This window comes from Entelurus aequoreus, linkage group LG25 (assembly GCF_033978785.1).
Source record: "Entelurus aequoreus isolate RoL-2023_Sb linkage group LG25, RoL_Eaeq_v1.1, whole genome shotgun sequence".
Classification (NCBI taxonomy): Eukaryota; Metazoa; Chordata; class Actinopteri; order Syngnathiformes; family Syngnathidae; genus Entelurus; species Entelurus aequoreus.
The window spans coordinates 3,450,729-3,474,137 of NC_084755.1; the positions used below are offsets into that span (position 1 = coordinate 3,450,729).

Consider the following 23,409-nt stretch of genomic DNA (forward strand, 5'->3'; position numbering starts at 1 on the left):
TTCATCTCTCTGTCTCAGGTTTTTAATACATACTTGGACATGTTTTCAGTTTTGTTTTGTGAAACTAATCTCTATGAGATGAAAGTCTGTACTTTTAAAAAACGCTTTTTTTAAGAAGAATAATTTTATTTTGAAATATAAAACAATTCAGCTGAAGGAAAAAAATAATATTTCAGTGTCAAAAAACAATAACTACATCCAAAACACCGTTTATTTTTTATTGTATTTGACAAAAAAAACAGTCAGCAAAAACAAAAACAATAAATATTGACTTCCGGTTCTCGTGTCAGAAATTCTGTTCTTCAGCGGCGTACTGCAGTTGACCGATCTCGACGATTTCATCTCTCTGTCTCAGGTTTTTAATACATACTTGGACATGTTTTCAGTTTAGTTTTGTGAAACTAATCTCTATGAGATGAAAGTCTGTACTTTTTTTTTTTAAGAAGAATAATTTTATTTTGAAATATAAAACAATTTAACAGAAAAAAATAATATTTCAGTGTCGAAAAACAATAACTACATCCAAAACACCGATTATTTTGTATTCTATTTGACAAAAAATAAAATAACCAGTCAGCAAAAACAATAAATATTGACTTCCGGTTCTCGTGTCAGAAATCTGTTCTTCAGCGGCGTACTGCAATTGACCGATCTCGACGATTTCATCTCTCTGTCTCAGGTTTTTAATACATACTTGGACATGTTTTCAGTTTTTGTTTGGTGAAACTAATCTCTATGAGATGAAAGTCTGTACTTTTTTTTTTAAGAAGAATTTTATTTTGAAATATAAAACAATTAAGCTGAAAAAAATAATGATATTTCAGTGTCGAAAAACAATAACTACATCTAAAACACTGTTTATTTTTTATTCTATTTGACAAAAAAAAAAAAAAAACAGTCAGCAAAAACAAAAACAATAAATATTGACTTCCGGTTCTTGTGTCAGAAATCTGTTCTTCATATATATGTATATATATATATATATATATATATATATATATATATATATATATATATATATATATATATATATATATATATATATATATATATATATATATAACTTATTGGGGTGTTACCATTTAGTGGTCAATTGTACGGAATATGTACTGTACTGTGCAATCTACTAATAAAAGTCTCAATCAAATCTGGTGGTGTCAGAAGAGTATAACATACAATGGAATTTGGAAAAAAAAAAGGGTAAAATTAAGAATTAGCATGTAAGTACACTAAACATGAAGTACACGTTTGTGTACTTATGGACTAAGTACATCATATCAAAAGATGATTCTTAGTTTTTATTCTAATTAGGGTCCAATAAGCCCAAATAGCAAAGACAAATAAAATAAAAAAACATGTAAACAAACAGCTTGGGCCTTAAGAGGTTAATAATTTTAAATTGTATTTCTTTAATTTTGGGAAGAATTGGGTATGTAATATATCCTGTCCTTATTTTCCTTAGCTCCCCTTTTGTAAACTCCTTCAGTATATATTGTCTATGAACAGCGTGACGTAAACCTAAGGCATTCATATTTTAACGATATTTGATGGTTATTTTTTTTAATTGTACCAGGAATGTTAAATCTGGCGAGGAAAAAAACTAAATCTGACTGTAATAGAGACAGATTTTTTGCAAGCTAAAATTAGCCTGGTTTGAGTAAGATACAAAATGTTTGTGGTGCAACACAAATACATACAACTGTAATCTTTTATCGAATGATAACTTCTTGATGTTATACTAAGACATCCAACAAAGAAAAATGCCTGATACTTTGTCCTACCAGGACTTGCAAAACAAAAGGCCACTAGGTCCCAATGTGTGTCTGGGAGGCTGCAGCCACCTCAATATTTTGTACATAATGTAGGACAGTTTGTTTCAAGCCGCACTAAAATGCATAATTGTGTACTTTTGGCTAAATAGTAGGGCTGTGAATCTTTGGGTGTCCCACGATTAGATTCAATATATATTCTTGGGGTCACGATTTGATTCAAAATTGATTTTTTTTTCAATTCAACACGATTCTCGATTCAAAAACGATTTTTTTCCCGATTCAAACCGATTTTCTAGTCATTCAATACATAGGATTTCAGCAGGATCTACCCCAGTCTGCTGACATGCAAGCAGAGTAGTACATTTTTGTAAAAAGCTTTTATAATTGTAAAGGACAATGTTTTATCAACTGATTGCAATAATGTAAATTTGTTTTAACTATTAAACGAACCAAAAATATGACTTATTTTATCTTTGTGAAAATATTGGACACAGTGTGTTGTCAAGCTTATGATATGCGATGCAAGTGTAAGCCACTGTGACACTATTCTTTTTTTATAAATGTCTAATGATAATGTCAATGAGGGATTTTTAATCACTGCTATGTTGAAATTGTAACTAATATTGATACTGTTGATGATAATATTCATTTTTGTTTCACTACTTTTGGTTTGTTCTGTGTGGTGTTTGTGTCTCCTCTCAATTGCTCTGTTTATTGCAGTTCTGAGTGTTGCTGGGTCGGGTTTGGTTTTGGAATTGGATTGCATTGTTATGGTATTGCTGTGTATTGTTTTGTTGGATTGATTAATCAAAAAATAAAAAATAAATACATAAATAAAATTAAAAAAATGGATTTTTTAAAAATGAGAATCGATTCTGAATCGCACAACGTGAGAATCGCGATTTGAATTCGAATCGATTTTTTCCAACACCCCTACTAAATATACCCCAAATGTCTTCTCTGCATTGTGTTTTTCAATAAAATTTGTGGTTTCAGTTAAAATGAGATAAACGTGGTATTTTGCTTTTGGTGTACCAAAAAGGATTTTCGTTGAAAGTGTACCACAGTGTATTTGACACTGACTAAGCTATGTATACTGTGTACTTTTTTTTCTCTCTTTAAAAACAAAAACAAAAAATGTTGACATTGAGCTTAGTTTGTTCTTTCAAAATTTTCTAAACGACACTTGTAATGTCACCTACAAGAATAAAGCTCATCATTCCACAAAAAAAACAAAAAACTGTGCCAGGAAAATATTATTTCACTAAAACTGCCCTCATATATATTTATTGGAACATTTTCCATCAAAGAAATGAACATCTTCAATATATACAAAAATATATAATCGATTACTCCCTCAGCCGCGGTACAATTTACGACACAAAAAGTAAACATTAGACCGCTTTACGGCAGCAGACATGGCGTCTCACTTCAGCGGCGTACTGCAGTTGACCGATCTCGACGATTTCATCACTCCGTCTCAGGTTTTTAACGCATACTTGGACATGTTTTCAGTTTTGTTTTGTGAAACTAATGTCTATGAGATGAAAGCCGGTTATAAACACAGCGAACGCTTATATCAGCGTATATATCGTCGACGTTACTGATCGATCGATAACGTGATGTCAACCGTGGTTGTTTCTCGTTGACTCATGTGAGACAATTTCATTTTCGGTTACTGACAAAGATGTAAAATATTTTTAAAGCAAACCTAAAGAGTCTGCTTCCTGCTGTTAACTGCGCCACAAGATGTTGAACTTGCTGAGTCATGCGGAGTGAGAAAGCAGGACAGTTACTTGTATGGATCATTCATTTAAATGCAGTATAGGACATTTTAGCGTCTTAAAATAGTTTGTGTGTTTCTGCACTAATTTGCTGTGTTATCAATTTAAATGTATTTATTTTTTTTGTACCGCATTGTGAAGTGAATTATATTTATATAGCGCTTTTCTCTCAAGACTCAAAGCGCTTTTACATAGTGACAGCCAATATCTAAGTTGCATTTAAAGCAGTGTGGGTGGCACTGGGAGCAGGTGGGTAAAGTGTCTTGCCCAAGGACACAACGGCAGTGACTAGGATGGTGGAAGCGGGGATCGAACCTGGAACCCTCTAGTTGCTGGCACGGCCGCTCCACCAACCGAGCTATGCCGCCCCCATTGTGTTGGTCTCTTTCTTTAGTTTATTTTGAACATGAACACACTTACAGCGTAACACATCACACAATTTCATATCATTTCACTTTACATCATGTCCGAAAAGGAGTAGGATGAAGCAAAGCTTATTGAATCCTAACCCTTTCCCACTTCAGAGCGTTTACAAATACAGTCGTGGTCAAAAGTGTACATACACTTGTAAAGAACATAATGTCATGGCTGTCTTGAGTTTCCAATCATTTCTACAACTCTTATTTTTGTGTGATAAGAGTGATTGGAGCACATACTTGTTGGTCACAAAAAAACATTCATGAAGTTTGGTTATTTTATGGTAAATGGGTTATACTTGTATAGCGCTTTTCTACCTTCAAGGTACTCAAAGGGCTTTGACACTATTTCCACATTCACCCATTCACACACACATTCACACACTGATGGCGGGAGCTGCCATGCAAGGCCCTAACCACGACCCATCAGGAGCAAGGGTGAAGTGTCTTGCTCAAGGACACAACGGACGTGACTAGGTTGGTAGAAGGTGGGGATTGAACCAGGAACCCTCAGGTTGCCGGCACGGCCACTCTCCCAACCGCGCCACGCCGTCCCGAATTTATTATGGGTCTACTGAAAATGTGAGCAAATGTGCTGGGTCAAAAGTATACATACAGCAATGTTAATATTTGCTTACATGTCCCTTGGCAAGTTTACCTGCAATAAGGCACTTTTGGTAGCCATCCACAAGCTTCTGCTTGAATTTGTGACCACTCTTGACAAAATTGGTGCAGTTTAGCTAAATTTGTTGGTTTTCTGACATGGACTTGTTTCTTCAGCATTGTCCACACGTTTAAGTCAGTACTTTGGGAAGGCCATTCTAAAACCTTCATTCTAACCTGATTTAGCAATTCCTTTACCACTTTTGACGTGTGTTTGGGGTCATTGTCCTGTTGGAACACCCAACTGCGCCCAAGACCCAACCTCCGATGATTTTAGCTTGTCCTGAAGAATTTGGAGGTAATCCTCCTTTTTTCATTGTCCCATTTACTCTCTGTAAAGCACCAGTTCCATTGGCAGCAAAACAGGCCCAGAGCATAATACTACCACCACCATGCTTGACGGTAGGTTGGTGTTCCTGGGATTAACCCTGTAACACCCCTTGTTGTAAAATTACAACATTACTTTTAACCATCCTAAAAAACAATCCGTTATATATATATATATATATATATATATATATATTTTTTTTTTTACCACATTTACATAGTCATTGGGTCCTATTGTTCAGTCTCATAAGGCTATTGGATCGTACATTTGTTTATAAGTCACGCCTTCTGGCCATGAACTCACACAACCTCTCAAGGTTTCCTTCGAACAACATCTATTTGTTTCATTGGACTGGATTCATCAGATTCAAGTAAGTAAAATGTCTTTTATATATTTTTTGGTTGTTATTACAATGTCTAGAGCATGTACAGATGTAGTTATTGTGGAACAGATGCATCAAATTTCATTTAGAGCTTGTTATATAATTGTTGCAATTATACAACACTGGGTGAATGTGGTAGTCAAAATAGCTGGCTTGTTACAGTGGGCTCAAACAGGTTGTATTCCCTCCACTACATCACTGCCTGAAGTATTTTCTCTATACATGGATAGTATACATTCTACCCTTGTGTTATGTTCAAATGCCTCATACAACAACATCTAAAAGGTCAAATATATATATATTTTTTAGGTTTTTCTATATTTGGGTCTTACAGGGTTAAAGGCCTCATCTTTTCTCCTCCAAACATATTGCTGGGTATTGTGGCCAAACAGCTCCATTTTTGTTTCATCTGACCACAGAACTTTCCTCCAGAAGGTCTTAAATGTCCATGTGATGTCAGATGAAACAAAAATTGAGCTGTTTGGCCACAATACCCAGCAATATGTTTGGAGGAGAAAAGGTGAGGTCTTTAATCCCAGGAACACCATACCTACAGTCTAGCACAGGGGTGGGCAATTAATTTTTACCGGGGGCCGCATGAGCAACCCGAGCACTGCTGGAGGGCCACATCGACAATATTTCAATTAAATTTTGCTCAATATTATTTTTGATATATACCGTAAGATAAATAATAATAATAATAATAATTAATAATACTTCAACAGTGTGTGTAACAGCATTCCATGACTAATATAAATAAATTAACATTAATAATAAATGACAGTAAAATAAGCACACGTATGACTGAGGAGTCATAGTGTAACTTTGTGTGGTGTTTGAGTTGTCCGACTTTTTGTGTGGCCATAAACGCACCAGTGGTTTAGTGCTATGCGTGTTGGTGACAGATGACAAGTTGGTTTTGGCCTGGTTTGTACGGCAGAAAATGACTAGTTTTTCGAGATAGAATTGTTTTACTCATGTTTTTGGTGTGGTTATGTCCGAATATAAACAGTTTTGCTCAATAAAGTGATCGATATAATTCCTGTCCTCGAAGCATCTCGATAGACGTTACAATAATTGAACGGTGTTCAATTGAACGGTGTTGACGAACACCGTTAGGGCCGCTTGTTGTCACTGTCACTCAAAGTTGCATTGCAAAATTACACAGAATAAATGTGGTTATTTTGTTTAGAATTCAGATGGGATTTGATTTGGTGCGCGGCATATATTTGCTGTGCGCAGAGGACGCTTGAGCAGTGCGCAATTGCGCAGGCGCGCACCTTAGAGGGAACGTTGCTTGGCAGTCCATATCTTGTTGAAAACACGCCATTCCTCATCAACTTTTCTCTTTTTAGCGTCTCGGGTGTAAACCGTGCATCACTTGTCGCTGCATGTGCACCTTCACTCGCAGGTTACACACGGACACACGCCCATAAATAATACTTTTCAAAATAAAAGCAGCACAGTTGTATTGCGCGCACGACATAGATGTTTTTTCAACTTTATTTTGTACTTTGTGACTGCAGCTGTTCACATTCACTCACAATCACGCACACGCATACGTCCACACGGAAGTAATACAAATAACGATTTTCAAAACAAAAGCAGCACCATTGTATTGCACACTCGACATAGATACTTTTTAAAATTTATTTTGTAATTTATAATTGGCCTCACGCGGGCCGGACAGGGCCGCACAATGGGCCGGATGCGGCCCGCGGGCCGCAGAATGCCCAGGTCTGGTCTAGCATGGTGGTGGTAGTATTATGCTCTGGGCCTGTTTTGCTGCCAATGGAACTGCTGCTTTACAGAGAGTAAATGGGACAATGAAAAAGGAGGATTACCTCCAAATTCTTCAGGACAACCTAAAATCATCAATTTTGGGCACAGTTGAGTGTTCCAACAGGACAATGACCCCAAACACACGTCAAAAGTGGTAAAGGAATGGCTAGAATGAAGGTTTTAGAATGGCCTTCCCAAAGTCCTGACTTAAATGTGTGGACAATGCTGAAGAAACAAGTCCATGTCAGAAAACCAACAAATTTAGCTGAACTGCACCAATTTTGTCAAGAGAAGTGGTCAAAAATTCCAGCAGAAGCTTGTGGATGGCTACCAAAAGTGCCTTATTGCAGTTAAACTTGCCAAGGGACATGTAAGCAAATATTAACATTGCTGTATGTATACTTTTGACCCAGCACATTTGCTCACATTTTCAGTAGACCCATAATAAATTCATAAAAGAACCAAACTTCACGAATGTTTTGTGTGACTAACAAGTATGTGCTCCAATCACTCTATCACACAAATATAGGAGTTGTAGAAATGATTGGAAACTCAAGACAGCCATGACATGATGTTCTTTACAAGTGTATGTCAACTTTTGACCACGACTGTACATACGTTCCTTTACTGACTTCTTTTTGTAGCACAATGACATCCGTGAATGATTAATACAGCCGTTTTTTTAATAGATAATTTAGTCAGTCATGATAAACATACTGAGATGAAGAATATCCCATTTTCAATAAGTTTGAAAGTGCTTCTCATAATTCTTCTTCTTTGTACTTTGTAAGCACTATTCATTTGAACAACCTTTTAAACTGGATCATATCAGTACATTGTTTAACTTCTTTACTTAATCCATTCTATCATTTAATTCCACATACTAGTTGTTAGTGTTGTACGAGCATACAAATGCTTTGCATTACATTTTCCTCTAAGGTTATAGTTTTTCTTTCTAGTTGAGAATAATTCTGGTTATAGTTTGCTTTGTACATCATTTTAGTGGTTTGCAATTTTACCAAATCATCGAACTTCTATATTTTTGACTCAATAACACTTAGGGATGATGTTTGATAAGAAATTATCGAGTTCGAGCCTATTATCGAATCCTCTTCTCGGACCGATTCCTTATCGATTCTCTTATCGAGTCCAGATAGGTTGTTGTATATGGAAAAAAACAATATTTGGTTTAACAAAAGCTCACTTTTATTATATAAGAAAAAAATAAAATCTAATAAATAAATAAATATTGACTGTTACCCCCCTAAAAAAATAAAATAAAAAAAATAAATATTGACTGTTGTTACCCAAAGTATATTAAGTGGGATTTTTCAGAAAAACAAATATATACAGTATCACAAAAACAAGCTGTCTCTGTGATCACTATAGGTGTATAAATAATAATATAGTGTGAAATAAAATCAGTCCCTTGGGCACAAAACTGAAAATAATACAGCTCTCCAAAAAGTGCAATTCTGCTGCTATTTGACATAACTGTTTGTTATGATGCTTTGACATTTTTGCACTTTATTTCTTTATTGAAAGAAAATTCTATGAAGAGAAAAGTTGTTTGCAAATGTGGTTACAATGCTAAAAAATGAAAAGTTAAAGCTAAAAAAAGAAATACACTTTATTGAGTTAAAATCTTTCTTTATAGGGGGAAAGATGTGATGTTATGAGCTAGGGAACATAACGACTACACTACCCAGCATGCAACGGGAGTGACGAGCATGCGCGGTAGCCCCGAAAAGTGTTGTTGCATGTCGCCACCCGTGAAAGTAAACGTCAAGAACTCAGCCAACACGCCTCGTCTGCATTATTTATAATTAGACAGACAACACATATACAGTGTGATTTTGTTTTGTTTACAAGGAAAGAAAAACAAAAGTTAAAAAAGGGAGATATGTTGTATATATATGTATGTGCTGCGGTTGCTTTAAGAACGTTGCGACAGCTGCCGTAAAGGAGGTGCGTTGCTAGCCTGGTTGCTATGTTTCCGGTTGGTGGTAAAAGTGTTCGTCGTGTGTTTGTACCCTGCTCAAATCTCTCAGTAAAGTTATTCATTGGATTATAGCTTTTGTTTTGAACTTTATTATTCCATTGTTTTTCCTGCTTTCCCTATCTGCGCCTAATGACTGAGCTACGTGACGTAATTTCTTGTGATGTCTCAAGGGGCATTCTGGTCGGGATGGGATTCGTTCCGAGGGATTCGAATAAAGAACCAACTCTTTTTCTTTACTATAGTGGTCTCGATAACGGGTACCGGTTCTCAAAAAGGGATTTGAGTCCGAGGACTCGGTTCTTTTCTTATCGAACAACCGGGAAAACCGGTTTCGAGTATCATCCCTAATAACACTCTTATAACAAGATGCTCTGTTGCTATATTTTTGGTACGTTTTGCAGGAATGTGTCAAACCTGTCAAAGTGGAAAAGAAACAAGGCAAATCTGTGGCCAAAATCCAAATAGAAGATGATGGCAGCTACGTACAAATTAACCAAGTGAGTTTACCTTAGTAGTAGTACATAATCATGCTTTTTGAGCGGTGTTATGACATAGATTTGTGCTCCAAGGAGGGCCAAAAGCAGAAGCTGGAGAAGGCAAAGATCACCCTGAACGACTGCTTGGCCTGTAGCGGCTGCATCACCTCAGCCGAGAGCGTCCTCATCACGCAGCAAAGCCACGAGGAGCTCTTCAAAGTGCTGCGCAACAACAAAGTAGGTTTTGCATGTTATGTATCACGTCCGTGCGTAGTTACTGTACTTTACACACATGCTCCTCCCACAGGCGAGCGAGATGGAGAAGAAGGTGGTGGTGGTGGTGTCGGTTTCGCCTCAGTCCAGAGCCTCCCTCGCCGCATTCTACGGCCTGAGCAGCAGCGACGCAGGGAGGAGACTCACCTCTTTCTTCAAAGGCCTTGGTGAGTATTCTGCTCAACACTTGGGATTTTGCAGCAGATTTCTTCTGAAAAACACAGCGCTTGTGTCATTTTTTTGACTAGCTTATTTCACAATCAGTGATTTTATCCCAAAGATGATTCATTTTGATACACTATATTGCCAAAAGTATTTGGCCACCTGCCTTGATTCACATGTGAACTTGAAGTGCCATACGGTTCAATATGATGTGGGTCCGCCTTTTGCAGCTATTGCAGCTTCAACTCTTCTGGGAAGGCTGTCCACAAGGTTGCGGAGTGTGTTCATAGGAATTTTCCACCAGTCTTCCAAAAGCGCATTGGTGAGGTCACACACTGACGTTGGTTGAGAAGGCCTGGCTCAGTCTCCTTCGTTCTAATTCATTCCAAAGGTGTTCTATCGGGTTCAGGTCAGGACTCTGTGCAGGCCAGTCAAGTTCACCCACACCAGACTCTGTCATCCATGTCTTTATGGAACTTGCTTTGTGCACTGGTGTGTAGTCATGTTGGAAGAGGAAGGGGTCCGCTCCAAACTGTTCCCACAAGCAGGCATGTGATTTTTCCGTCTAAAGTCGGAATTCCGTTTTTCCGTTTTTTTTCCGACCCTAAATCAAGATTTGAGACGTAGTTTATATTACGCCGTAGTTGATTGGTCGATATGTTCCTTGTGACCAATCAGGACATCTGTTATGAATGATGACGTTAATAACGTCATCATTCATAATGGTTACTACGGCCATTTTCCATATGTAAACGATGTCGGTTCTCGAGAGAAAGGACGCTTTACAAGTAAAAGAAATTGATAAACATGTCAAAAATAAGTTTCGATGGAAAGGGAAATCACTGATACTGTTGGGAAGAACAAAGTTACGACTTTATTCGGTGATTTTATTCGGAAAATCGATCGTCCCGGAAAGGTTTTGTGCACGTGGTGTCATGATAATATTGACTATGGATCACGAGGTTTCAAGGCTTTGGAAGTACATGCGAAACGCCAAAAACATGTGAAACAACTTGAAGCAAGGAAAACAAACTTTTCACTAGCTGGTACTTTTGGATGTCAACCGAAAGTGACATGGAGAGGAAAGATCCACCCAAACAACCCACTTCAGTTGCAGACAGGGTTGTTAATAATGAGGTAAGCTAAAAAATATTTGCTTGCGAAATACGCATGTTTGTTTTAAATATTAACCAGTTATTGCTTAGCGAAATATAAATGGGTTTTTCTAAAAATAAAAAGCCACGTGAAAATATATTATGAAATTACAGAAATTCAAAGAGTCGCATTATTGAATCCAGTTAACAATTTATTTGAAATAAATTTGCATATAATAGTATTTTGTAATATTAAGTTCTTATGTAGTCTGTTGAAACTATTGTCAGTGGTGTAACAATCTTGAAGGTAAATATTTTCATGCAATATGTCAGTGTCCTCACATTATTATTATTTCCTATTTTCAAATATGAGTAAACAATACTAAACATGTTTAATTATTTTCATAAATGTATATCCTATTTTGGCGAAAAGAATGAAATGTTTACATTACATGAACTGAAGTGATGTGGTAATACTGTAAATAAAGTGTAGATAATAACACTGATCAATGTGACACCTGTGGATGTGAAATGAACACAAGATGTAAATATTAGTGACTAAATACTGTTGGGACTGAACCATATACAGTAATTCATTAGGATCATTGGGTTATGGATGTTCTATTAATGATGTTTTCATGTCTTTAAACACTAAAATATTTTCTTCAAATGGTGCTGTCTTTGTTAATTTAGCATGTTAAATTGGTGAAAAACCAGGAGCTTCGGGAAGTTTTTTCAGTCTTTTTCATTGTGGTCAAATCACATGCCTGCACAAGGTTGGGAGCATGGAATTGTCCAAAATATTTTGGTATCCTGGAGCATTCAGAGTTCTTTTCACTGGAACTAAGGGGCCAAGCCCAACTCCTGAAAAACAACCCTACACCATAATTCCTCCTCCACCAAATGTCACACTCGGCACATTGCAGCCCGAAATGTAGCGTTCTCCTGGCAACCTCCAAACCCAGACTGGTCCATCAGATTGCCAGATGGAAAAGCGTGATTCATCAGTCCAGAGAAGGCGTCTCCACTGCTCTAGAGTCCAGTGGTGACGTGCTTTACACCACTGCATCCCACGCTTTGCATTGGACTTGGTGATGTATGGCTTAGATCAGGGGTCACCAACCTTTTTGAAACCAAGAGCTACTTCTTGGGTACTGATTAATGCGAAGGGCTACCAGTTTGATACACACTTAAATAAATTGCCAGAAATAGCCAATTTGCTCAATTTACCTTTAACTCTATATTATTATTAATAATTAATGATATTTACACTTAATTGAACGGTTTAAAAGAGGAGAAAACATGAAAAAAATTACTATTAAATTTTGAAACATAGTTTATCTTCAATTTCGACTCTTTAAAATTCAAAATTCAACCGAAAAAAAGAAGAGAAAAACTAGCTAATTCAAATCTTTTTGAAAAAATAAAAAAAATAATTTATGGAACATCATTAGTAATTTTTCCTGATTAAGATTCATTTTAGAATTTCGATGACATGTTTTAAAAAGGTTAAAATCCAATCTACACTTTGTTAGAATATATAACAAATTGGACCAAGCGATGAGGTGGCGACTTGTCCAGTGTGTACCCCGCCTTCCGCCCGATTGTAGCTGAGATAGGCTCCAGCGACCCCAAAGGGAATAAGCGGTAGAAAATGGATGGATGGATGGATGGACCAAGCTATATTTCTAACAAAGACAAATCATTATTTCTTCTAGATTTTCCAGAACAAAAATTTTAAAAGAAATTCAAAAGACTTTGAAATAAGATTTAAATTTGATTCTACAGATTTTCCAGATTTGCCAGAATAATTTTTTTGAATTTTAATCATAAGTTTGAAGAAATATTTCACAAATATTCTTCGTCGAAAAAAACAGAAGCTAAAATGAAGAATTTAATTAAAATGTATTTATTATTCTTTACAATAAAAAAATACATTTACTTGAACATTGATTTAAATTGTCAGGAAAGAAGAGGAAGGAATTTAAAAGGTAAAAAGGTATATGTGTTTAAAAATCCTAAAATCATTTTTAAAGTTGTATTTTTTTCTCTAAAATTGTCTTTCTGAAAGTTATAAGAAGCAAATTAAAAAATTAGTGAATTTATTTAAACAAGTGAACACCAAGACTTTAAAATATTTTCTTGGATTTTCAAATTCTATTTGAGTTTTGTCTCTCTTAGAATTAAAAATGTCGAGCAAAGCGAGACCAGCTTGCTAGTAAATAAATAACATTTAAAAAATAGAGGCAGCTCACTGGTAAGTGCTGCTATTTGAGCTATTTTTAGAACAGGCCAGCGGGCTACTCATCTGGTCCTTACGGGCTACCTGGTGCCCGCGGGCACCGCGTTGGTGACCCCTGGCTTAGATGCAGCTGCTCGGCCATGGAAGCCCATTCCAAGAAGCTCTCTGCGTACTGTACGTGGGCTAATTGGAAGGTCACATGAAGTTTGGAGCTCCGTAGCAACTGAATGTGCAGAAAGTTGGCGACCTCTCTGCACTATGCGCTTCAGCATCCGCTGACCCCCTCTGTCAGTTTACGTGGCCTACCACTTGGTGGCTGAGTTGCTGTTGTTCCCAAACTTCACTTTTCTTATAATAAAGCCGACAGTTGACTTTGGAATATTTAGAAGCGAGGAAATTGCATGACTGGATTTGTTGCATAGGTGGCACCCTATGACAGTTCCACGCTGGAAATCACTGAAAGCGGCCCATTCTTTCACAAATGTTTGTAGAAACAGTCTCTATGCCTAAGTGCTTGATTTTATACAAGTGATTGGGACACATGATTCTCATCATTTGGATGAGTGGCCAAATACTTTTTGGCAATACGGTGTTATCTACCTGAAGTCACCAGGTGGTGTATTTCAATGGAGGGCTGGACTCTGCTTCGCAGGCGTTCACTACGTGTTCGACACGAGCTTCAGTCGGACCTTCAGCCTGCTGGAGAGCCAGCGAGAGTTTGTGGAGCGCTTTCAGAAGAACAAAGCCCTGCCCATGATGACGTCAGCATGCCCAGGTAAGGCCACTGAAAGAAACATATGACACAAACCTCTCTGGTCAACATTCAAATGGTCCAGGCTTGGTGTGTTTTTGCTAAGGTTGGATCTGCTATGCGGAGAAGACACATGGCGACTTTGTCCTTCCTTACATCAGCACCACTCGCTCCCCTCAGCAGATGATGGGTTCGCTGGTCAAAGGCTACTTTGCAGAACAACAAGTATGAATACACAGCAAAAAGTGAAATCTAAGTAAGATGAAATATCTCAAATAAGGGTGATATTTGCTTATTTTATGTCTAAGATAATTCTTCTCACTAAGCAGATTTTATGTTAGTGTTTTACTTGTTTCAAGTGTTTTTGTCCTAAATGATGTCAGTAAGATATTACAGCTTGTTGCTGAGATGTTATGACCTATATTGAGTAAAACATGCTTGAAACTAGAATATCAACTGTTGCAAAGCTGTGTCATCAACACTCACAAGTAGAGATGTCCGATAATATCGGCCGATATATGCGTTAAAATGTAATATCGGAAATTATCGGTATCGTTTTTTTTTATTATCGGTATCGTTTTTTTTGTTTTTTGTTTTTTTTTAATTAAATCAACATAAAAAACACAAGATACACTTACAATTAGTGCACCAACCCAAAAAACCTCCCCCATTTACACATTCACACAAAAGGGTTGTTTCTTTCTGTTATTAATATTCTGGTTCCTACATTATATATCAATATATATCAATACAGTCTGCAAGGGATACAGTCCGTAAGCACACATGATTGTGCGTGCTGCTGGTCCACTAATAGTACTAACCTTTAACAGTTAATTTGACTCATTTTCATTCATTACTAGTTTCTATGTAACTGTTTTTATATTGTTGTACTTTCTTTTTTATTCAAGAAAATGTTTTTAATTTATTTATCTTATTTTACTAATTTTTTAAAAAGTACCTTATCTTCACCATACCTGGTTGTCCAAATTAGGCATAATAATGTGTTAATTCCACGACTGCATATATCGGTTGATATCGGTATCGGTTGATATCGGTATCGGTAATTAAAGAGTTGGACAATATCGGAATATCGGATATCGGCAAAAAGCCATTATCGGACATCCCTAATTAAAACAGATGACAGCCAAATGGACTTTGCTGTTTTATTTTCAATGAAACAATAGAAAATAGGTACTCATATAGTAGTACAGTTGGCACAGTACAGTAAACTGACAGTTAATATTTAAACATTTAACATTTCAAACTATTTTGAACAGAAATAGTTCATGCACATTCAGATAAATTCCTCAAAATTACAATAGAAAAAAATTTGGCCGGGGGCCGGGCTGTATATATGCGCACTAATTGACTGAAAGAGCACGCACTTGGTGCGATGATGTCATGTTATCCATGGAAAAATGCATTTTTAGACAATATGATTTGCCTGAGCGGCTAGGAGACCCCGAGAGTAACAAGCGGTTGTTGTTGCCTTTCCATTAAGAACAATAAATTAGTTTTTAGTATAAGTTTGCTGGTTTCAAGAAATGTAATGCCGAGCGCATATCATTATGTCAAGATAATGGCACTAGCATTTACTTCATTCAAGAATATATTTTAACATATTGAGCAAAAAGGTCTCATATTATTTTTTTCTACCAAGAAAAGTGCGCTTGTTATTAGTGAGAATATACTTATTTTAAAGATATTTTTGGGTTCATTAAAGTTAGCTAATTTGACTTGTTTTGGAAAGTCTTGACAAGCCAAATTTTCTTGTTCTATTGGCAGATAATTTTGCTTAGTTCAAATAAAATACCCCTCATTTTTGTATTTTTTTTCCCTTGTTTTTGAACACTGACTTTTTGCAGTGTACAGCTCTACACTCTACTTCCCTTATAGCGTGTCATTGTTTACTTGTCAGGGTCTGAGTCCGCAGCAGATCTATCACGTGGCGGTGATGCCCTGCTTCGATAAGAAACTGGAGGCTTCCAGGTCAGACTTCTACTTGAGCGACGCTGAGAGCAGAGAAGTGGACTGCGTCATCACGTCTGGTACTGATCTTAATCTCAGCCCAGTTTGTATTACGTGAATGTGACACTTCATTCCTCCATCGTAGGTGAAGTCCAGAGAATGCTGGAGGAGGAAAATGTGTCTCTTGGTGATATCCAGGCTGCACCTTTAGATACACTGTAAGTTCCGGTGGTGGGTTTTGAACAAGATGGCGCAGCATGTCAGCTTTACCTTCCGTCCAGGTTCAGTAGCGTGAGAGACGACGAGTTCCTGAGCCACGCCGGGAGCGGCTCGGGTGGTTACCTTCATCACGTCTTCACCTACGCGGCCAAGCAGATATTTGGCGAGGAGGTCAAGGAACTCACCTATAAGACTCTCAGGTGGGCCTTTTTTAAGAAAAATAAATAGTCGTGGTCAAAAGTTTACATACACTTGTGAAGGACTGTCAGGTTCAAACACCGATGACATTATTAAACAGACAAGAAGCAAGGAATTATACAGAGACAGGATTCAAATTACCGTATTTTTCAGAGTATAAGTCGCTCCGGCCGAAAATGCATAATAAAGAAGGGAAAAAACATATAAGTCGCACTGGAGTATAAGTCGCATTTTTTGGGGAAATGTATTTGATAAAAGCCAACACCAAGAATAGACATTTGAAAGGCAATTTAAAATGTCTAAAGAATAGTGAACAACAGGCTGAATAAGTGTACGTTATATGAGGCATAAATAACCAACTGAGAAGGTGCCTGGTATGTTAACGTAACATATTATGGTAAGAGTCATTCAAATAACTATAACATATAGAACATGCTATACGTTTACCAAACAATCTGTCACTCCTAATCGCTAAATTCCATGAAATCTTATACGTCTAGTCTCTTACGTGAATGAGATAAATAACATTTGATATTTTACGCTAATGTGTTAATAATTTCACACGTAAGTCGCTCCTGAGTATAAGTCGCACCCCCGGCCAAACTATGAAAAAAAAACTGCGACTTATAGTCCGAAAAATACGGTAGCTCAACGAGGAGAGCGCGTACACCTGTACTCTTGAACAGTGTCGTCCCACGCTCTGACGAAAGGATTGCACGCATCCTCTTTTATTTGGACTTTCCCCGATTGCATGGCAACAGCCGTTTCGAAAGGGAGAGGGGGTCGTAAACAGCCGTTGCCCTCGGCCACAAAACGGTTCAAAGAAAAGATGCCTGGAGCTTGCGTCAGGCATCGTGTATGTACACTTTTGACCAGGACTGTAAATAAAGCCGTCCTCAAGCTTATTCTTCCATGCTCTTTCTTCAGGAATAAGGACTTCCAGGAGGTTACGCTGGAGAAGGACGGTGCAGTTGTTCTGAGTTTCGCTTCCACGTACGGCTTTCGCAACATCCAGAATCTGGTGCAGAAACTCAAGAAGGGAAAGTCGCCGTACCACTTTGTAGAGGTCATGGCCTGTCCCTCAGGTAGGAAGGTTGCTAACTACACCAAACATTCACTTACACTTGGCAATAATGCTACGCTATACAGTGGAGGGAATAATTATTGCTGACTTTGTTTACCTTCTGAAAAATGCCAGAGGCAGACAGAATATCAACAATAAAACATTAACAGTTGCACGTTTGTATTTGATCCCCAAGCAAAACTTAACTTCCAGGTGTACGTCGTATCTTAAAGCTTTTGAGGCTGTCGCTTGGCAATTCAGTTTCAGTTCCTCCAGGACAGGGATGTCAAAGTGGTTTTCATTGAGGGCCACATGGCAGTTATGGCTGCCATTGCTTGTAACAGTGAATAATGGATGAATTTGCCTCTAGATTTTATTATTAATTATACAAATTGTTTTAAGTAGACTTGTCAATTTTACAGTAAAAACTTTACATTTACAAAATGTTACTGTAAAATAGTTTTTTTCGGTAAATGGAAAAACAGTACCACTGTTTTTTGGGGGGTTTTTAACGGAAAAAGCTGCCAGCTTAGTTGCCAGAATTTTTGTGTTAAATTGATATTGGTTTTTACAACTTTTTTTATTTTTATTCTGGCAACTAGGGTTGTACGGTATACCAGTATTAGTATAGTACCGCGATACTAATGAATCATATTCGGTACTATACCACCTCTGAAAAGTACCGGTCCCCCACCCCTGTCGTCGTCACGTTGTGTCATTGCTGGTTTTACGAACAGAGGAGCATGTTCGGCAGCTCACACACACAGAGTACTTACAAGCAGACAGTGTGTAGACAGAAAAGGGAGAACGGATGCATTTTGGCTTAAAAAGTAAAGATAAAGGTGAGGTTATAATCCTGAAACACCCTCAGGAAGAGGTGCTTTAAGACATATTTAAAGTCCAGCCCCAGTCGGCAGTGTTGTAGCTACTTCTAAATCACTAATCCTTGTCTCCATGGCGACAAATAAAGTAAGTTTCTTACAAGGACGAGGGATAGCTAAACATGCTTCACTACACACCGTAGCGCACTGGCGTCACAATGTAAACAAACGCCATTGGTGGATCTACACCTGACATCCACTGTAATGATACCAAGTACAGGAGCGTATCTAGTCGATACTACTATGATTACGTCAATATTTTTTGGCGTCACAAAATCTTTTTTCGTTTTTTTTTTAATTTACATTATGTTTATAAACACAGTAAATATGTCCCTGGTCACATGAGGACTTTGAATATGACCAATGTATGATCCTGTAACTACTTCATACCCAAATGTGTGGTATCATCCAACACTAATGTAAAGTATCAAAGAAGAGAAGAATAAGTGATTATTACATTTTAACAGAAGTGTAGATAAAACATGTTAAAAGAGAAAGTAAGCAGATATTAACAGTAAATGAAGAAGTAGATTAATATTTCATTTTCTACCACTCGTCCTTAATAATGTGTACAAAATAATAGGTGTATAAATGACACAATATGTTACTGCATATGTCAGCAGACTAATTAAGAGTCTTTGTTTGTTTACTTACTACTAAAACACAAGTTGTCTAGTATGTTCACTATTTTATTTAAGGACAAACTTGCAATAATAAACATATGTTTAATGTACCGTAAGATTTTTTGTTAAAATAAACACTGCAAAAAGTCAGTGTCCAAAAACAAGACAAAAAAATTACAAAAATGAGGGGTATTTTATTTGAACTAAGCAAAATTATCTGCCAATAGAACAAGAAAATTAGGCTTGTCAAGACTTTCCAAAACAAGTAAAATGAGCTAACCTCAATGAACCCCAAAATACTTTAAAATAAGTATATTCTCATTAATAACAAGTGCACTTTTCTTGGTAGAAAAAAAAAAAAAAGAGACCTTTTTGCTCAATATGTTGAAAAAATATTCTTAAATTAAGTAAATGCTAGTGCCAACAGTTGCTATTCTAGTTTCATGCATGTTTTACTCAATATAGGTCATAACATCTCAGCAACAAGCTGTAATATCTTACTGACATCATTTAGGAGCAAAACACTTAAAACAAGTAAAACACTAACATAAAATCTGCTTAGTGAGAAGAATGATCTTATCAGACAGAAAATAAGCAAATATCACCCTTATTTGAGATATTTCATCTTACTTAGATTTCAGTTTTTGCAGTGAAGCCAACAATGCAATTTTTTGTGGTCTCCTTTATTTCGAAAAGTACCGAATAGTATCAAAATAATTTTGGTACCGGTACTAAAATATTGGTATCGGGACAACAACTGGCAACTTACCTGCTAGTTTTTCTGCCGTAAAAAACAAATGTACCGTCTTTCCATTTACAGTAATACACCGTTAAAAACAACAACCGTAGATTTTACAGTGAAAAACCGGCAGCTCAGTCAACAGAATTTTAACACAAAAAACGGTAGTATTTTTTTTCCAATTTACAGTAATATGCTGTAAAAAAAACGTAAAAATGTATTGTCATTAGGGATGTCCGATAATGGCTTTTTGCCGATATCTGATATGCCGATATTGTCCAACTCTTTAATTACCGATACCGATATCAACCGATATATATACAGTCGTGGAATTAACACATTATTATGCCTAATTTGGACAACCAGGTATGGTGAAGATAAGGTACTTTTAAAAAAAATTAATCAAATAAAATAAGATAAATAAATTAAAAACATTTTCTTGAATAAAAAAGAAAGTAAAACAATATAAAAACAGTTACATAGAAACTAGTAATTAATGAAAATTTGTAAAATTAAGTGTTAAAGGTTAGTATTATTAGTGGACCAGCAGCACGCACAATCATGTGTGCTTACGGACTGTATCCCTTGCAGACTGTATTGATATATATTGATATATAATGTAGGAACCAGAATATTAATAACAGAAAGAAACAACCCTTTTGTGTGAATGAGTGTAAATGGGCGAGGGAGGTTTTTTGGGTTGGTGCACTAATTGTAAGTGTATCTTGTGTTTTTTATGTGGATTTAATTAAAAAAAAAACAATATCGGCAGACCGATATTATCGGACATCTCTAATTGTCATTTTCATTAATTTGATGGGTAGTTTGCTGTAAAGTTAAGTATTTTTATTTAGACAAAAACATGTTTGGAAAGCCTTGAGTTTGACATGCTCTATGGCAGGGGTCACCAACCTTTTTGAAACCAAGAGCTACTTCTTGGGTACTGATTAATGCGAAGGGCTACCAGTTTGATACAAACTTAAATAAATTGCCAGAAATAGCCAATTTGCTCAATATACCTTTAACTCTATGTTATTATTAATAATTAATGATATTTACACTTAATTGAACGGTTTAAAAGAGGAGAAAACACGAAAAAAATGACTATTAAATTTTGAAACATAGTTTATCTTCAATTTCGACTCTTTAAAATTCAAAATTCAACCGAAAAAAAGAAGAGAAAAACTAGCTAATTCAAATCTTTTTGAAAAAATAAAAAAAATAATTTATGGAACATCATTAGTAATTTTTCCTGATTAAGATTCATTTTAGAATTTCGATGACATGTTTTAAAAAGGTTAAAATCCAATCTACACTTTGTTAGAATATATAACAAATTGGACCAAGCAATGAGGTGGCGACTTGTCCAGGGTGTACACCGCCTTCCGCCCATTGTAGCTGAGATAGGCTCCAGCACCCCAGCGACCCCAAAGGGAATAAGCGGTAGAAAATGGATGGATGGATGGATGGACCAAGCTATATTTCTAACAAAGACAAATCATTATTTCTTCTAGATTTTCCAGAACAACATTTTTAAAAGAAATTCAAAAGACTTTGAAATAAGATTTAAATTTGATTCTACAGATTTTCCAGATTTGCCAGAATAATTTTTTTGAATTTTAATCATAATAAGTTTGAAGAAGTATTTCACAAATATTCTTCGTCGAAAAAACAGAAGCTAAAATGAAGAATTTAATTAAAATGTATTTATTATTCTTTACAATAAAAAAAATAAATTTACTTGAACATTGATTTAAATTGTCAGGAAAGAAGAGGAAGGAATTTAAAAGGTAAAAAGGTATATGTGTTTAAAAATCCTAAAATCATTTTTAAAGTTGTATTTTTTTCTCTAAAATTGTCTTTCTGAAAGTTATAAGAAGCAAATTAAAAAATTAATGAATTTATTTAAACAAGTGAAGACCAAGACTTTAAAATATTTTCTTGGATTTTCAAATTCTATTTGAGTTTTGTCTCTCTTAGAATTAAAAATGTCGAGCAAAGCGAGACCAGCTTGCTAGTAAATAAATAACATTTAAAAAATAGAGGCAGCTCATTGGTAAGTGCTGCTATTTGAGCTATTTTTAGAACAGGCCAGCGGGCTACTCATCTGGTCCTTACGGGCTACCTGGTGCCCGCGGGCACCGCGTTGGTGACCCCTGCTCTATGGGATTATGATTGATATATATATATATATATATATATATATATATATATATATATATATATATATATATATATATATATATATATATATATATATATATATATATATATATATATATATATATATATTTTTTTTACTTGAGCCACTTCTTGACACCCCTAAGGATATTTTTGCAAAATAGGATGGTATTGCAATACCTTCATTGTAATCCTACATTCAACTTAACGGTTACACGGAGCATCATGTAATGGACTCACCCTCAACTGTCGACTAATCCCGCAGGGTGCCTAAACGGTGGCGGGCAGGTGAAGCCGTCCCCGGGTCAGAACCCAAAGGAGTTCCTCCAGAAAGTCGAGAGGCTCTACATGGCGGAACAACCTCAAGCGCCGGAGAACGACTCTCACGTGTCCGAGCTGTACCAGTCGTGGCTGCTCAGCGTGGGCGAGGAGCGCGCCAAGGAGCTGCTGCACACGCGGTACCACGCCGTGGAGAAGATGACCAACGGGCTCACTATGAAGTGGTGAGGACTGACCGCCTTGTAGGGACGGCGTGGCTCAGTCGGTAGAGTGGCCGTCCCAGCATCCTGAGGGTTCCTGGTTTTCGATCCCCGGCTTCCGCCATCCTAGTCGGAGATGAGACGCAAATGCCAATTTCAATTATGTACATTATTCCTTTTAAGTGTCACATTTTGAAGTAGTTTGAAAATAGTTCATGTAATAATTGTACAAATATATTTTCACCAAATAAAACCAAAAGTTTTTAATTGACCAATGTGTTTGTCTTACCTGGTGAGGTACTGCAGGGTGCACATATGAGGCATGTTTACTCTGCTCCTCAAGTACATGTAATTGTCCTCCAGGATGGACATCACCTTTACCTTCATGGCGTGACTCCCCCACGCGCATGCGTACTCACGCTTTGATACAGCGTAAGGTAAATAGCGCAAAGCTAGGCGAACATATTGCAACTAGTGTACCTAAAGACATTACCACCTGTAAAATACTTGAGTTACTGTTGTGACCTATTTTTATGGACTTGCCTCTTTGTGATGTTAAGTTCCTGTTATACAGTATATGCCTTGAGCTCTTATTTTGAAGGCGCTAAAACATGTACTTAGAATCCCACCGCTGCCACCAATGTAACAGAGGGTTTATATACGTCGCCTATACTGTATAAAACTACAAAATAACAAATACAGCGGCTCCGGTTTTACACGAGGACCACTTTATTTCGTTTGTTTTTTTAAAAAAAACCTCCGCTCTACCACTTCCGCTCTTAGCGCCTTCAAAATAAGAGCTCAAGGCATATACTGTATAACAGCTTATAACAGGAATTTAACATCACAAAGAGGCAAGTCCATAAAAATAGGTTACATACCTCCCCTCCTGCAAAAAGAAACGCCCTCGTTTCAACGCAAAAACAACACA

At 36.6% G+C, this 23,409-nt stretch overlaps 2 protein-coding genes across 3 annotated transcripts in view; one reads left to right on the plus strand and one right to left on the minus strand.

Moving 5' to 3' along the window:
* The window catches only part of e4f1 (E4F transcription factor 1), a 34,696-nt gene extending 24,871 nt beyond the window's left edge, over positions 1 to 9,825 (minus strand). For both annotated transcript variants that reach the window (XM_062036731.1, XM_062036729.1), the window contains exon 1: positions 9,637 to 9,825. The gene's annotated coding sequence lies outside the window, so the exon portion shown is untranslated. The remainder of the gene's footprint in view (positions 1 to 9,636) is intronic.
* Positions 3,146 to 22,749, plus strand: narfl (nuclear prelamin A recognition factor-like). Its single transcript, XM_062036732.1, has 11 exons — positions 3,146 to 3,256; positions 9,531 to 9,626; positions 9,699 to 9,842; positions 9,913 to 10,045; positions 14,029 to 14,151; positions 14,234 to 14,352; positions 16,046 to 16,175; positions 16,241 to 16,313; positions 16,377 to 16,514; positions 17,440 to 17,597; positions 22,265 to 22,749. Exons 1-11 carry the CDS (start codon positions 3,191 to 3,193, stop codon positions 22,504 to 22,506), a joined length of 1,422 nt encoding a protein of 473 aa, XP_061892716.1. The 5' UTR covers positions 3,146 to 3,190; the 3' UTR covers positions 22,507 to 22,749.
* The last annotated feature ends 660 nt before the right edge of the window (positions 22,750 to 23,409 follow it).